This window comes from Pantherophis guttatus, chromosome 11, assembly GCF_059756535.1.
Source record: "Pantherophis guttatus breed Tessera chromosome 11, ASM5975653v1, whole genome shotgun sequence".
Taxonomy (NCBI): domain Eukaryota; kingdom Metazoa; phylum Chordata; class Lepidosauria; order Squamata; family Colubridae; genus Pantherophis; species Pantherophis guttatus.
In genome coordinates this window covers 10,137,964-10,154,896 of record NC_142073.1, presented here as the reverse complement: position 1 = coordinate 10,154,896, position 16,933 = coordinate 10,137,964, and the positions used below count along the sequence as shown (strand labels likewise).

General features: G+C 48.9%; 1 protein-coding gene and 1 long non-coding RNA gene across 2 annotated transcripts in view; one reads left to right on the top strand and one right to left on the bottom strand.

Annotated features, from left to right (window-relative positions):
- Positions 1 to 1,476: 1,476 nt before the first annotated feature.
- Positions 1,477 to 9,876, bottom strand: LOC132709011 (uncharacterized). The gene is made up of 2 exons (XR_009620077.2): positions 9,231 to 9,876; positions 1,477 to 2,316 (listed from the first exon to the last, which is right to left on the bottom strand). It is a non-coding gene; the product is annotated as an uncharacterized LOC132709011 (long non-coding RNA).
- The window catches only part of TSHZ3 (teashirt zinc finger homeobox 3), a 109,344-nt gene continuing 102,183 nt past the window's right edge, over positions 9,773 to 16,933 (top strand). The window contains exon 1 of the mRNA XM_034425742.3: positions 9,773 to 10,637. Within this exon, the coding sequence (XP_034281633.2) occupies positions 10,598 to 10,637 (40 nt within the window). The 5' untranslated portion in view covers positions 9,773 to 10,597. The remainder of the gene's footprint in view (positions 10,638 to 16,933) is intronic.

Genomic DNA, 16,933 nt, shown 5'->3' with positions numbered 1-16,933 from the left:
GCCTTTTTGACTTCGTGCTCCGCTGGGCTCGGTTTAAATCGTAGAAGCTGGACTTGCACAATCGGGTCGAGAAAAAGCGCAAAGTCTCCGAGAGTTTGCACGCAGATTGAGATCTGGAGGGGGGTTCTGTTATTATTATTATTATTTTCCCTCCCCTCCTCGCTTTCTTTCGCCCGGCCGTGAGCGCTGGTGGGGGGGGGGGAAGGGTTCCTTGCGGAGAGAAAAGGCCCAAGCATCCTTTTAAATTTTAAGAGGTAAGGGGAGAGGGCCGAATTCGCCTCTCTGCCAAAGAGACCCCCGGTTCTTTGCTTGCTCAGGTTAACCAGAGCCTGCGTCACAAGCCTCGACTTTTGCAAAATGATTTGGCAAGGAGGAAGAAAGAGATCCTCCTTGCCAAATCATTTTGCAGAAGTCGAGGCTTGTGACGCAGGCTCTGGTTAACCTGAGCAAGCAGAGAACCGGGGGTCTCTTTGGCAGAGGGGCGAATTCGGCCCTCTCCCCTTACCTCTCCCCCCACCCCGGCGTTGCATAGACCCCCGCGGCTCGCCAGGCCCTGGATTTCCCGGGGCGCTTACTCGCGAGCAAATCCAAGTGGGATGCTAACTTCGCTTCCTTGAGCAAAGAAGGGCGCGTATTGGGCAGAAGGGAGCTTTAGCGGCGGTGTGCCCGCATGTGGGTCTGGAGACACGGTATTAAAGCAAAACAAGACACGTAGATACCTGCATAGGGCTGGCTCGGGAGCTTAGCTCCAGAAAGATAAAAGGCAAATAGTGGAGATTGAAGGAAGCGATGGTTTGGGTTCTGACCAAAAGAGCTGTGGTGAAAATGAAGAGATTCAGCACAAAAACTGAATATAGGGATATTCTATGCTCTATCTATCTATCTATCTATCTATCTATCTATCTATCTATCTATCTATCTATCTATCTATCTATCTAATTCTAATCTAAGTTTCTCCTTGGAAAAGCTTTAGTTCTTGTTTGCAAAAACTAAATCAGGGGGAAGCTTTTTTCTTAAAATAAATAAATAAATAAATCCGCAGCTGAATTCTTTGATGAAGACCAAAGGGGGGGGGGGAGTATGCGCGCGGGCGCGAGCCCGTTAAAGAATTGATCAAAGTCTCAAGAGCGACGCGGTTGCAGCCCTTCCACTGAGTGGGGATCCCTCTGCGACCCTTCCTCCTCCTTTAATTGCTAATTAAAATGGGGATATTTTTTTTTCTGGAAAAAAAAAAACACCTGCCCAAGTATTATGGGACCTGTTATTTCTTCCCCACCGGTCCCTTCACGTCCGACCCTATAAGTGTTCTTTGGGGAATCGGCTGACAAAACATCTGGTTTGGAGGAGCGATGCTCCTGGAATCGAGAAAAGCAAAACTTTGAGGCTATTCGCTTAACTCAAACAATTTACATACGAAGATTCTTCTTAATCCGAAGCGCATTTAAAAAAAAAAAAAAAGAATCATTTGCAATCAGGCGAGCTTGAAAAATATTTATAGTTTTGGAAGGGTTTTCCCTTCTAATAAAATTTTTGGTGAAGTTTCTGAGGTGTTTCTTGGTCTCCCCTGTCCTTCCAGAATAATTAAGGCAAACCTCCTCTCCCTTCTTTTTCATTTTTCCTGAGTTCTTTTCGTGAAGAGCCCAGCGGGTTTTATTATTACTCTTTTTTTTTTTTTTTTTTTGGTAACAAACCCCCAGAACCATAATGTCAGATAGCTGCTAGAGAAGGAAAAAAAAAAAAAAAAGCAATCCAATATTTATTTTGGCCTTCTTAGAAGATAATTACGATTTCTTTTTGGAGTAAAGGGCGTGCGTCAAACCAGTTGCTTCCCAAGGAAAAAAAAAAAAAGGAAGGAAATTGCTGGATAAGAATTGTTCAGGGCTACAATCTCACGCTCGCAACCAAGAATGACAATCGCTCTTAACAGCTTGGGGGCACCGCTCGTTTTCTTATTAGGAGTTTAGCATCTTTAGTTCCAATCCATCCCCCTTCTTTAAGACGGTAGTAGCACCTCTGCTCTTTTCCGACGAGGCGTCTTTTCAAGCCTCTTTCCCTTTCGGTGGCTCCTGGCCCCTTTCCTAAACTCGACCTAAACTCGAGTCGTCAGTTCCTTGCTCTTCCTGCTTATGTGTGGCCTTCCGAAGACTCAACTTTGCAAAGGCCTTCGAGATCGGCTCCTGGAGCGCAATAGGCGAGCGTCAGGTTTCTTGGGGGTCGAACTTCTTAGCGATGGCCTTCAAGCACGGAGAAAGAAGTCGGAATGGACCCGGGAGCTTCAATCGGGGTGCATTTTCATCCACCTGAATGATTTAGGGACTTATGGGGTTGGGAAAAAGGAGAAGGAAGGAAGGAAGGAAGGAGAAGGAGAAGTCAGGAAAGGAAGAAGGCCAGTGGCCCCGTGTCTCTGGTCGGCCCCCCCCCCTTTTTTTAATTTGATTTATATGCCGCCCTTCTCCGAAGACTCAGGGCGGCTTACAATGTGCTCAGCAATAGCCTTCATCCTTTTCTATATTTATACAAAGTCAGCTTATTGCCCCCACAAACTGGGTCCTCATTTCACCTACCTTAGAAAGGATGGAAGGCTGAGTCAACCTTGAGCCTTGGCGAGATTCGAACCCTGCAGTAATTGCAGGCAGCTGGTCTTAATAACCAGCTTAATAACAGGGTGCCTTAAACCCCTGTACTACCAAGGCCCTTCCACATTCACCCCTGGAATTCTGTGGCTTTAAGACTGGAGTGAGTGAGATTCTGGTACCTGCAGGGCCAACCACAAATAACAAATTCGTCTTCAAATCTGACCGTATCTTTGATATACCCCCCTCCCTCTCTCTTGCCTACTTTAAGCCCGGGAAGCTGCTTAAATTTAATTTCCACCCCTTTATTTCTTTACCACAGGCGGCTGCTAGAGTCAAAATGCTAACAATAATCAGTTTTTTTAAAAAAACGATGGAAGTTCCTTAGGCTGCTGCTGCTATTATTATTATTATTATTATTATTATTATTATTATTATTATTATTATTATTATTATTATTATTATTATTATTATTATTATTATTCGATCATTAGAGAAGAGGCCGGATAGGATGCAAGGGGGGAAAAGAGAATAAACTTGGCCTGCGTGTGCACACGCACACAGACCTACGAATGATAAATCATAGGTTTAGACTCTCTAAGCTTCTACTGTAAATTAGAACTCGCGAATCCTAACTTGGTCTGACGCGGAATTAAAGAGGGATTTTTATATTACAAAACTGCCGGGAAACTCCTCTATCATTAAAAGAAACACCTGCCCCCACCCCCGCCTCGATCCCACCGAAGCCCCTTGTAAAAAGTGCAGTCGGACTTCACCCTTTACCGCCCCCCCCTTCTCCTTCATAGCGACATTTCCCAGGAACAACGAACACCCCCCCCGTCCTGTTTTTCAGAGGGCGACCAAGCCCCCAACTTTCAGTTCCCTTCCCCCTTAATAAAAAAACCCCAAACTTCCCATCCGACGCCGCTCCCCTCCCTCCCTCCCTCCCCCGCCCCCGCGTCATTTATAAGATTTATTTCCCGAGCTCTGGATGTGAGTTATAAAGAAGCTGCTAACACGTGTTCCCTCCAGAGACCTTGTCCCCAGCATTAAATTAAAGTCCAGTAGGGTTACGAGGAGGTGGGGGCCGGAGGAGAGAAAACGAGGGATGGGGGGGGTTTATTCCCCCTCTCCTATCTCTTTCCTTTCAAAGCTATCAGGTAGCTAATAACGGTGCCAAATTATACCCAATGCCAAGCAGACGTGCCTACTTCCGCGGCGAGGGAGGGAGGGGGAAAAAGTGAATTCTACCCAAGCGGCGTTTTACTAAAATCTGGGCATTTTTTTTTTTAAATTTAGCAACCCCGGATGAATAGAGGTTGGGCCGGCGGAGCAGAGAAGCCACTTATAAACGTGCTTTTCGTTCTCTCGCTCTCCTTTCCCTGTTGGGCAAACTTTTCCTGCCCAGCCTGGATGATTGTGTGTGTGCTTAAAAACACAGAGGAAGGTGGCAACTGACAACATCCTGAGGATTAGATACGGTCAAGGGAAGAGGAAAAGATTGTTGACAGGATGGAGGTGGGTGGGAGGAGGCGTGAGACCCAGTGAATCAGATGCTCCATTCTCCGGTTAGGAGTCTGGAAATGCCCGGAGTTTTTCTTTTTTCTTTTCTTTTCTTTTCTTTTCTTTTCTTTTCTTTTCTTTTCTTTTCTTTTCTTCTTTTCTTAAAAAAAAAAAAAGAGGGTTTCCCAAGGGTGATGCCAGTTTAGGGGAAACTGGCACGTTCTTTGGGGAAGGTGAAAGGATGAGAGCCAGTTTAATTTCCCTTTCTTGGCCCCCCCAAAAAAATCTCTCTGTCCGTTTATTACTCCCTGCGTGCCTCTCAAAGCCTTGAAATCACGCCCCGCCTGATTTTGAACCCGCAACCGCTATTAACCGTAGGCGTAGCCTTTTTGCATATAAATTGCCTTCAGAAGAGAAACGTACAGTACGCGGATTTTTTATTATTATTTATTTATTTATTTGGCCTAAGACTTATCGTCACTTGCTTCTATTCTTGCTGAGTTCCCACGGCGTCATTTATCTATTTTAAACTTCATGCACCGCGTTGCAAATGCAACCCCCTCCCCGAAACGCCCCGCACCCTGCGTGCTCCACCTTGGGAGACAGAGTGAAGATTACCCGGAGGGCATCCAGTTCAATAAATAATTCATTTCCCCCTTTACTTTAGACTATCTATCCTTCCTTCCTTCCTTCCTTCCTTCCTTCCTTCCTTCCTTCCTTCCTTCCTTCCTTCTTCCCTCCCTCCCTCCCTTCCCATATTTAAAAGATGGAAAAAGACTGGAAGATGCTCATTTGAAATCTTCCAAAGCTGATGCCGGGTGAGGGGGGGGGTTGTCTCTTTCTTCCCCCCCTCCCTCCCTCCCTCGCTCTTCCCTCCCAGTCTCCACGCTCACATGTAGCAAATACTTTGTCTCCCCTCCTTTCTCTCTCTCTCCCCCCCCCCTTTTAAATAATAATAATAATAATAATTCTGGCGACTGGTCCCCACCTCCTCCGTAGTTGAGCTGTTGAGCTGTTTAGGACGTGAATTATTGGGTACGCAGTGCCCGGTCCGCGCGTCCTGCCGGCGGTTGCGAGAAAGCACATTCCGGAGGACGCTGATGGAGGCACCAATGGAGAGATGGACAGATGTTGGGGCGGATCTAGCCAGAGCGGGGCGAGAGAACGAGGACCGCTTATCCTGGTTGTAAGGAAGTGGCTTCTTGGCTTGCAAACTCAGGAGGCACCCGCCGGCACGCAGCCCCGATTTGCCCAGCTGCCGTAGAAATAACTTTTTTGGGGGGGCTGGATGGGGGCAGCTTAAAGGGCTCTAATCTTACGGGCATCCAGCAGAGAGACAGACAGACAGAGACAGAGAGACAGACAGAGAGAGAGGGGGGGGATGGTACCGCACACCCGAGTCGGGGAAATGGAAGCGCCGAGGGAAATCCGGCCGCCAAAGCGACAAGACGCTCCGTCGGAGGAAGAGTGGAAAACGAAGAGAAAACCATGCGTTTTCTCCTGCAATTTCCCAGGATTTTCAAAGAACTTGATGTATTGGTAGGGGAAGGCACAGAGGGTGTTTCATGCTAACGGGCCGATTCTCTTGTTTGGGGGAGGTGGGTGGGTGGGAGGGAACTATGATGATGGAAAGCGGGGAGTGGGGGGGGAAGAGAACCAAACTTTTCTGTTGGAACTTTCCACGCGAGGAGAAAAACAAAACAAAACAGACACCCCCCCCTCCGGAACCTCGGTTTTTATAAGAGCGGGGGAGGAGGAAATTCAAAACAACTGCTTGGACTGTCACCTTTGAACGAGTCCCCAAAATCCTGACGGAGAGGAGCCTTGGCTCGCGCTTTAAAAGTCTTACCTTGAAAGTGAGATCACTTTGTTCTCTACCCCCCTGCCCACTTTCACTCTTGAGACAGACAGACAGACAGACAGAGACAGAGAGACAGAGAGAAAAAGGGAGAGAGAAAGAGAGAAAGAGGGAGAGAGACAGAGAGAGAGAGGTAGAGAGACACACAGAGAGAAAGAGACAGACAGACAGAGAGAAAGAGGGAGAGAGAAAGAGAGAGAGGAGAAAGAGAGAGAAAGAGAGAGAGAGAGAAAGAGGGAGAGAGAGAGAGAGAGAGAGACAGAGAGAAAGAGGGAGAGAGAGGAGAGGAGAGAGAGAGAGACAGAGAGAGAGAAAGAGAGAGAGAGAGAGAGTCAGAGAGAAAGAGGGAGAGAGAGAGAGAGAGAGAGAAAGGGAGAGAGAAAGAGAGAAAGAGGGAGAGAGACAGAGAGAGAGAGGGAGAGAGACACAGAGAGAGAAAGAGACAGACAGACAGAGAGAAAGAGGGAGAGAGAAAGAGAGAGAGGAGAAAGAGAGAGAGAGAGAGAAAGAGGGAGAGAGAGAGAGAGAGAGAGACAGAGAGAAAGAGGGAGAGAGAGGAGAGAGAGAGAGACAGAGAGAGAGAAAGAGAGAGAGAGAGAGTCAGAGAGAAAGAGGGAGAGAGAGAGAGAGAGAGAGAGAGACAGAGAGACAGAGAGAAAGAGGGAGAGAGAGAGAGAGACACACACACACACAGATTGAGAAAGAGAGAGAGAGGGAGGGAGAGAGAGAGTTATTTACTATTGACGTTTCCTGCACTTTCTCTTAAGCCCGAGAGCAGCTGGGTCTTAAAGGCGCGAGGCCGTCATTTGCTGGTCTGTTATTAAATATCTCTCCGCTACACAAAGGAAAAAAAAAGGGGGGGGGAGGGGAGTCAGTGGCGGGGGGGAGGGGGGAGAGCGCGGGGTGGGGGGGGTGCAATTGGCACTCGAGTGGGTGCTTGGCTCTACCTTCTGATCCACGTTCATAAAGCACTTGAGACACAGTTAAGAGACCAGCCTCTTCTCCTTCTAGACCCCCCACCGCGTTCTCTCTCTCTCTCTCTCTCTCTCTCTCTCTCTCTCTCTCTCTCTCTCTCTCTCTCTTCCACCCCCCCCTTATTTTGCCGTACCTTATTTTGCAAGCCAGGGAGACCCAATCAAACGCGCAGCGCATCGATTCGCCAAGCGGTCTTTGGCAAAGCGAGGAGGGGTTCCCCCCCCGCCGACCTTTCCTCCCCCCCCTCTCTCTCTCCCTTCAGATCTCTTCGCCGCCAATGAACTTGGACGAGGAAGAGGGGAGGGAGGGGGAGCCAGCAGCTACCGCTTCTTGATTCGAGGTTTTTTTGGGGTTTTTTTTTTTTTTAAGGAAAAAGTAACGCCGTTGCCCTGCGTTTTGGCTGAAGGAGGAGGAGGAAAGACAAAACTAGCGCGCGTGTCTTCTTTTGGCCACGGACTCCGTTTAAGTCCAGCTCTTTCTTTCTTTCTTCCTTCCTTTCTTTTTTTTTCTTTTTCATCCTCTCCTCTTCCCTTCTCCCCGCTGTTTTTTAAAAGACTCCCGGGGGAGGGCAGAAGAGATGGGCACGGAAACGTGAAACTCAGGAGGTGGAGGATCCCGAAGCGGCGTTTTCTCGGCTGCAAAATCCAATTCCGGAGCCGGAAATCTTTTAGCTGCGCAGCGACGACCGGTTAAAAAAAATCTCCCACTAGCTCCAGGGCACGCGCTGGTAAGTGGTGTTGGGGCAGTGGGGAGGGGGGGAGAGAGAGGGGGAGGGAGGGGGGAGAGGGAGAGAGAGAGAGAGAGAGAGAGAGAGAAAGAAAGAGAGAGGAAGAGAGAGAGGGGGGAGAGAGAGAGAGAGGAAGAGAGAGAGAGAGAAAGAAAGAGAGAGAGAGAGAAAGAAAGAGAGAGAAAGAGAGAGAAAGAGAGGGGGAGAGAGAGAGAGAGAGAGGGAGAGAGAGAGAGAGAGAGAGAGGAAGAAAGAGAGAGAGAGAGAAAGAGAGAGAAAGAAAGAGAGAGAAAGAGAGAGGGGGAGAGAGAGAGAAAGAGAGAGAGAGAGAGAGAGAGAGAGAGAGAGAGAGAGAGAGAGAGAGAGAGTTTGAGTTTCCGCCTCCCTCGCTGAATGCGCGGAGGCTTTGGGGTCGCCTCGGTGCGTTTTGCAGCAAACAAAGTGCCATCAGGAATAGTTCGCGGCGCTTGGTGTCTCGAGGCCCCTCCCTCAGCAAAACGGGATGTCCCCAGCCGCCCCTACCCAATGCGGAAGCTTTCTTTCGGGGACGAGTCAAGGAATGTATGTTGTCACTTAAAAAGGAAGAGCCCCCCCCTCACTCTTCCCTTTCCCAAGTTAAGCGCTGGCTTGCAAATTCTGGGATAGAAGAAGATGTGAATTGGAGTTACTTTCAGTGGGGAAGAGGACTTATAGGGCAAAGGAGCAGCAGGGCCGGCCGCATTCCTCCCTCCCCGTCTTGCGGACTGGAATTTACCCTCCCCCCAACCCCCCGCATTTGGGGTCCGTGGGAGTGGCCCCCTCCCCTGTTCGCAGCGACTTCCAAAAGGCTTCCTTTTAAAGGAGAGAGAAAAGTTCCAGAATGGAGACGGTGAGGGAAGGGGGGGGGATGCAGGTAGTGCTTTAGCTGGGCCTCTTCTAGCTACATGCAAAGCATACCCCCTTCCCCCCTCGCCCCCCCCCCCCAGTGGAACTGGCAAGCCGATGGTTCCTTTCCCGGCTCCCGTTTGGAATTTGACAGATCGGTTCTCAAGAGCCGAAGTGGTGGAAGTCCGCGGCAGGATTTGGCAGAGAGAAAAGCTTTCTTAAATCTTTTGGGACTGGGGGGGGGGAGGGAAGAGAGGGAATGTCTCTTTCCTTGTTGAAGAAGGGAACGCCGGCACATTTTGGGGAAGTACCCCCCCCCCAATGTGAAAAGGGGGCGCTCCGAGCATCTCTGGATGCCAGAAGGCCGAGGATGGAGGTCGCTTTCCCGGATACATTTCTATGCCCCCCCTCTCCTCCCCCATTGTAAGAGAGAACCAGGGAGCTGCGCTTTTGGTAAAGGGGAAAACGGTCCTTTCTATGAACTTCTTGGGCGGCTCATCGCCACGCGGGATCGAGCCGACGCGATCCATTTCCCCGCGAAGGGGCTAAGGTGGTGGGTTAGAAAAAAAAAACCTCGGAGGCGCGTTTCTGCTCTTCTGTCCCAAACTTGAGTTTTTAGACCTCGGGGAGGGGTTAGTAGTTGCCGCCCGCCTTCCCTCCCTCCCTCCCTCCCTCCCGGGATTCCACAATCGCAACGAGGATGTGAGAAACTACAAAGTTTGGGTCTCACCTGCAGAAAAAAGGAATTGAGGGTGGGGGGCTTGTCCTCCTCCTCGGTCATTGCAGTGGGGCGCCCTAAGCGAGACCCCCAGCCTCCTTGCAGATGGGACGAGCCAACCCATCCTTCAGATGCTGCAGAAGGGCAGACCTTGGCCTCGGGGGGAAGCCTCTCCCTCCCTGGAAACGTGGAGGGTGGGGGGGAGTGTAGAAGCATGGAAAAAAAAAAACTTCCTTGCTTCCCAGCCGCGGGCAGCGGCGGGAGTGGGATGTGGGGGGGGGGTTACAGGAGGAGGCGTCCAGAATGGCGCTAGGCTTGGAAGAGGGGAGTTTCTGGCTAAAGAGCCAAGCCCCTCCTCCCTCCCGCCTTCGCCCCTCCTCCTTTTCCCGGCTCTGAACTTGGGGAGGAGGAGGAGGGGGGGAGATCCGGATGCCCCTCTGCCGCCTGGCCCGCCCCCCCTCCCTTTTCCCTTTGCCTCCCCCCCCACCCATCCCCCGTGCGCTCCCGGGCGGCTGCCGGGCGAGCTGCAAAGGGGGAAGGCGCGGCGCCACTACGACCACCACCACCAGCAGCACTACCACCAGCAGCAGCAGCGGAGGCGCCCCGGCTCTCACGCTCCCTTTCCAGTCAAGAGTCACGCCGCGCTGCTCTTCTTCTTCTTCTTCTTCTTTTTTTTTTCCCCCTCCCTTTGCAGCCCTGCCTGTTCCCGCGAACTGCCAGCGCCGAAGAAACCATCCTCAGCCTCCAGCCTTGCGGGAGAAGCGGACGACGCCTCCGGTTTGGAGCCAGGGAGAAGCGCGCCCGGAGAAGTGGGGGAAAGAGAAAAGCCCAGAAGCCGATGCCTTGAGGGCTCCGGAGAAGCCGGGGGAGGCCAAGGGAGGAGCGGGGGGGGCTTTCCTTTCCCGCTTGCTCGGGGGGGGAGCTTCTCCTCCGCCTCCTCCTGGCCGCGGGGCGACCTGTCAAACTCGGCCAGCCAAGCCAGCCAGCCAGCCTTGCCTCCGCCGCTTTGCAGCAGCCTCCGCAGCCTCCTCGCCGCCGCCGCCGCCGCGAACGGGGCAGTCCTTTGCTCCCTGCTTGCCTCCGCCTCCGTCTCCTCCTCTTCCACCCCAGCGTGCATGCCCAGCGGCGGCGGCGGCGGCGGCGGCGGCAGGAGCAGCAGCAGCAGCAACAACAACAACAACACACACACACACAAAGCAACAGCCGCAGGAGCAGCAGCAGCGGAGGCAGCCTCGCAGCCCAGCCTGGAGAGTTGGCTCTCCAGCGGGTTGGGAAAGGGGGCGCCCTGAAGCCCTTCGCCTTGCCAGCCCTGCCAGCCCGGAGACGCCGCCAGCTCCCCCGTCTCCTCCAGGCGCTGCCGGCGGACGCGGCCAGGCAAGATGCCCAGGAGGAAACAGCAAGCGCCCAGGCGCTCAGCAGGTACGACAAGCCGACTCTTCGGGCGCTTTGGCTGGGGAGGGAAAGAGGGAAGGAGGAAAGGAAGGAGGGAAGGAGGGAAGGAGGGAAAGAGGGAAGGAAGGAGGGAAAGAGGGAAAGAGGGAAGGAGGGAAGGAAGGAAGGAAGGAAGGAAGGAAGGAAGGAAGGAGGGAGAGAGTGACCTTCTTTTTCCCCCACCCCCCACCCCCAAAACCCCCAAAATCCCGGCTCCTTTTGGGAAGAGAAGGGAATCTGGAGCCCCGAGAGGCAGGTTTTCCTCCTGGCCCGGCTCGGCTCGCTTTCTCTCTCTGCCCCCTCTCCTCTCCCCTCCGCTTTCTTTTCCTCTTCTTTACTCTGCCCGACCTTTCCAGGTGGCTTTTAGAGGAAAGAGACGCCGGGGGTGGGTGGGTAAGAAAGAGGAGTGGGGTTCCTAGGAAAGACACCCCCACAACATCCCTTCCCCCCCCCGGCCGGCTCCTGTTTGGAGTTCTTTGCGGGACTTTGGCTTTGAAAGGGAAGCTTTTTTGGGGGGGGAAGGGGGTCCAGATCTTCCCTAGCGCCGACACATTTGTACCCTGGTGCTTTATAATTTCCAACCCCCCTTTTACCCCGTCCAGGTGGGCTTCTCTCCCACTTTGAAGGGTCCTTCCCGCCCCCCCCACCGCCCCACCTTGCAAAGAAAGGATGGTGTGGAGCTATTTTGCTCGGTCTTCTCCTGCCAGTGGAGGTTTTAGGGAGTGATGATGGTGTGCATTCCTCCGTTTTTAACTTTCTTTCTGGTTCTTTCTTAAGGGGGTTGGGTGGGCTGAAGGACAAGCGGCTCAGGGTTCTTTCTTTTCCTTTTCCGAGATTGTTACAGGGGTTACAGGAAATGAGGGCAAAAAAAAGATCCTGTGCTTTGTCAGATGATGGCAATAATTGGTTTTGGGATTTGTTTTGTTTTGGTTTTTTTGCATTTCCTTTCATACTTCCAGAGTTTTATTTTTCTTAATCTTCTTCCTTTGTTCCCCCTCCCATCACACAATTTAGCACTTTTTGGAGTATGGCTATACAGTATTTGCAAAACCTGAGATTAAAAGATTTCAGGTATGAACCTAGACATCCTTTCCTTTGCAGCTTGACCTTCTTCCTTCCTTCCTTCCTTCCTTCCTTCCTTCCTTCCTTCCTTCCTTCCTTCCCTCTTTCCTTCCTTCCTTCCTTCCTCTTTTATATTTTATTGGCAGTCTTCTTTCCTTCCTTCCTTCCTTCCTTCCTTCCTTCCCTCCCCTCTTTTACATTTTATTGGCAGTCTCCTTCCTTCCTTCCTTCCTCTTTTATATTTTATTGGCACCCTTCCTTCCTTCCTTCCTTCCTTCCTTTCTCTTTTATACTTTATTGGGAGTCTTCCTTCCTTCCTTTTCTTCCTTCCTTCTCCTCTTTTACATTTTATTGGCAGTCTCCTTCCTTCCTTCCTTCCTTCCTTCCTTCCTTCCTTCCTTCCTTCCTTCCTTCCTCCCTTCCTCTTTTATATTTTATTGGCTTCCTTCCTTCCTTCCTTCCTTCCTTCCTTCCTTCCTTCCTTCCTTCCTTCCTTCCTTCCTTCCTTCCTCTTTTATACTTTATTGGCAGTCTTCCTTCCTTCCTTTCCTTCCTTCCTTCCCCTCTTTTACATTTTATTGGCAGTCATCTTTTAACTCAGGTGGGCCTCTATGACACCAATTCATTGGCCCGTTTGCCCTCCTGGATTTGATGGGCTGATTGAGGGCAGATCATCTGTTTGCTTTTCATTCATTCCCCATAAACCTGGAGAAATCACTTGCCATGGTAACAGTGACTCCATATGACGTCAGGCGTGTGGCCTTTGAAGCAGGGTCAGTGTAACTTTTGTCAGGGTGGTGGCTCACCTCTACCATATGCGGTGTGTCTGTGGGCCTTGGGTTTTACAAGGAGGATGGTCTGGGCAGGGTGGGGTGGGGTGGGCACTTACTGAAGGAAGGCGTATTTTACAGTATCTTCTAGGAAATATATTGATCTGCAAGATTACAATTTAGGGAGGTTTTTGTAGGTGGCACTTTTTAAGAAATTATTTGTATATCTCATAGAGCCAAGACTTCACTATCGTAACTTATTTTTCCCCAAAGCAAGTTTTTGCTTATTGCCTCCTTTACTCCTTCCCCCCCCACCCCAAAAGAAAGAGACTTTTCCTCCCACTCCTTCTGTTGAGCATCATTTGAACATCTGGAAAATTTACCGTTTTCCCGTATAGTGTGTGAAAAGATATGCACACCCATACAAATTTCATCGTGAAACTGCTTTCCGGATGGCTGTGAGTTTTGCTTTCGAACGGATCCGCAATTCCATTTTATGAAATGGATTTTTTTATTTTTATTTTTTAAAAAAAATATTTTGCTAAAATGAAAAGGCCGTCTTGCAAACAACTGTGGCTCATTTCAAGGTGAACTTAGGTTTTATTCTTCAGGTTGAACCAAGTGTGAAAAGTCACACTAAACAGGAGCGAAAAGTTTCTAGTCCTTAAGCTTTGAGGTTGGAGTGGGTGGGGATGATGTGATCATTGTGTTGTACTTTTGAGGTATGGGTGGATGTGTGATTTGCTTGTGAAAGTTTAGTTTCTCTTTTCTTTTCAATCCAGAACTGGGTACGAATCAATTCTTCTGTGTGTGTCTTTTTTTTTTTTTTTTTAGGGGCTGGATAGACTAAATAAAATGCAAAGGGGAGCAAAGCCTGTTTTGCCAACATACTAAATTACTGTAAAACAATTATCAAATCTAGCCTGGAGCCTTTCTTTCTTTTTTGTTGTTCAGATGTCCTAAAATAGTGCATCTCTCTCTCTCTCTCTTTATATTTCTAATAAGCAAAACATCTCAAGTTACTGAAGAAAATTCATTTGGTAAAAAAAAAAAAAAAGGAAGATTATAGGTAGCTTTAATAGGAAATAGAAGAACAGGCCTGCTCTACCAAAACGTCCCGTCAAAATGACTTTGTTTCATATTTGATTTAATTGTCTCTCTCCTGACAGGCACATTTATCAATAGCTTAATGGTCAATCCGATGTTGGCAGAGTGAATGCTTTCATTCTTTCTCCCACATTCGGTTTGCCTTGATCAAAATAATGCCTTCGGTTGATGGTCCTACGGGCTGCTGGAGAGAAGACATAGGAAACTCTGCTTATTTAGGGTAGGGGAAGTACAGCTGCCACTGGGAAGCCCAAATGAGCGTGAAGTTAATGGGGTTCTCTAACGCTAACATACCACAAACTATGTCTGTACACAGAGACACACACAAAACACAGAGATACCCACCCACACCTAGGTTTGATTTCACAGCTGCAAGTTATAAGATTCATGGCTGCTCTTCGGGTGCATTTGGAGGGATGACAAATCCACTGCTTCCTAGTGATAGAGCAAATAATTGTGTGTGTGTGTTTGTGTTTGTGTGTGTTTGTGTTTGTGTATGTCTACATGCGTTGGAGAGGAAGCACACACAAAATTTACTGCTTTGTAGTGATAAGAGCAAATAATGTGTGCATGTGTGTGGGTTTACATGCATTGGAGAGAAAGCACACACACACACATATACAAATTTGCGTTGATTCATCTTGCAGGAAATTCAGGCATTGCAGGCAAGCTTGAAAAATATTCTTGGAAATATCTACCCATCTACCTACCCACCTACCCCGTTCCTTGTCTCTCTCTTTCACTCTCTCTCTCTCTTTCTCCTCTTCCTCCAAACGGAAAGGTCCGTTCAGCCATAAAGAAAAAATAAAAATAAAAGAAGCAAAGTTGTTTTGCTAGCTTCATTAGTGTTCACCTAATTAGCTGTAAATCTGATGGATTCCTGACAGCTTTAATGATTGGAGATGACAAGCTCCACGCAGTGTCATCCAGCGGAATTAGGTTTGGAACTAGTTTGATGTAATCAAGTTGATATTACACAGTCCTGGTTGCCTTTAGTTGAGCATTAACTCAATTTTCTGCTGCAGGTGACAAATGAGTTTTGGTACCTGGATAATCATGTCATAGGAATTAGGGCCCTCATAATGGTCTGGAGTAGAATAACAACAACAAAGCACTCCTGGTTTGCACGGCCCGAGCTTGCTGTGCAGAGCGCAGGCAGGTGTGCAAATTCTTTGTGTTTTGGGCTCAGAGGGTTCACACCGCAAAAGGGAGAAGGCTGAATCTGTCCCAAAGACTCAGGAATCAGTGGAAAGGACCTGGTGGGTTTGTTGACTTTAGGTCTTAAGGTTAAGTGGCGCTGGACAGAACTGGTAGACAAGGAGGGTAGACTAGGAGCGCAGGGTGGATTTGGGAAGTTAGGTTAAAAGATGGTGTGCATCGGAAAAAAAGGTGCAGAATGCCAGGGCTTCTGTTTAGGGAAGCCGAAGATCTTATATGCATCGACGCCAATCGGGACGATCCGTTTGAAATGACACCTGTTCATGTATTCAGATGCTTAAAATATGAAACGTTGTCTTTTCAGATGATGGGGAGCGGGGGAAAAGATGTGGCTTTAAACATATTTTGGGGAGGAAAGAGAATAAATAAAGAGAACGATGCCTCTGCTCCTCCCGAGACGTAACTTGAAGAAGAGGCCTGTTTTTGCCCTGTGAAAGTGCGCCCTGATTTTGATCCTCTTCCAGGGGATTTTGGGGGGAAAGGTGCTGAGATTAAAAGGTATGAATCTAGACATCCTCAACAGAGAGATCTCACCTGAGGCTTTAAAAAAAAAAAAAAGGAAAATAATGTTTGATGCTTGGCAAGACACTTGGGTGGGACCCCGAATGATGAAGTCCTAGGAAGCCTTGGACAGCAACTGTCTCTGGCTTGCACTGTTCTATGGCTTGAGATGTCTTCTCCAGAATTATATGCGTGTGGCGTTGTTATGGGTGTGTGTTTAGTAAAACCTTGACAGTGACTTTTTAACTTCGGCCCCCAGAAGGTGGAGAAATGGGATGTTTTGTTTGTTTTTCTGCCTCCCTCTGCTTCCTTCTGTTGTATTTTGGTTTTTAACAGTCTTCAACCACTTCGTTGATCTTACGTCACAGTGCAGCTGGCAACTTTTCAGAGGCACAAAGTGGGATATTGAATGAATGCAAGAGACCGAATTTTCCCTCTTCAATTCCAGCAGTTCAGGCAACTGAAATTCGCCTGAGCTTGTGTTTTACAAGTAGCTTTGAGCCAGCGATTTTGAGCAGCAAAACATAAGAAACAAAGTAATTTGTGTCGTCTTAATTTCAGATACTTTCCTTTGCAGCCAGACTTCCTTCCTTCCTTCCTTCCTTCCTTCCTTCCTTCCTTCCTTCCTTCCTTCCTTCCTTCCTTCCTCTCTCCCTCCCTCCCTCCCTCCCTTCCTTCCCAGATTTTTCCCAGCAGGAAGCTGACAAAATGATTAGTTATGGTTGCCCTTTGCTTATTCCACTCTCCCCTCCCCACTCCCCCGTCTTGCAAAGTATTAGAAACAATTACAAACAAAAAGAGGAAAAAAAGATCTGGGCACCGTCTCCCCACCCCCCAAAGCAATCCTAATTCCACCAAAAAGCTGGTTGGAAAAGAGAATTTTCTGGAATCAGCTGACACCACTCCTATTAGCTTGACAGCTGTCAATTAGCTCTTCAGTTGTCTCCTGGGCCACTAGTTTATTGTGTGCTGTTGATGTTGTCATTTTCGTCTCCGTTTTGCCTTGAGCGCTGTGATGAGCTGGAGTGAAATAGTCAATAACTGATGTATCAGCAGTTATTTCTTAACATTGGCTCGCGAGTCTGCATTTTGCCCCCTCCTCCCCCCCTTTTTTTAAACCTATACTAAAGATTGTTTTGTAAAGTGATTAGAATGAATTGTGACTGCTGCAGGGTTATAGGGAATGCGGTCTATTGCTATGTGCAATGCGAGGGAGCAAGATTATCTCCAGTTTTCCCCGTTTGCCAAGGCTGCTTCTGTGATCAGGGAGAATGCTCGAAAAGGAAGACACCATTTCTGGGCTCAAGATACCTTTCAGAGCAAAGCAAATTGGGGAGGGCGTGAGCTTGCACCGTTGTGTGTACAAATGGGTTAGTGAAAGGGTGAATAAAAAAGAAATTATTTGCACCTTGGACAGAGACAAGAGAACCTATTCCAAGCTATGGGTATCCCTCGCTTTATAGCCTGACCATTTAGAAGGCAATCTGTCTGCAGGTTTTATTTACAGTTCAAATGGATCTCCAAATTCTTAATATTAGGCAGAAATTAGCCACCATCTCTCAGTCCGACATTACTAGGAATTAGGCAAATATGCCTAGAAACTGTGGCTGTAAAAAAATAAAATAA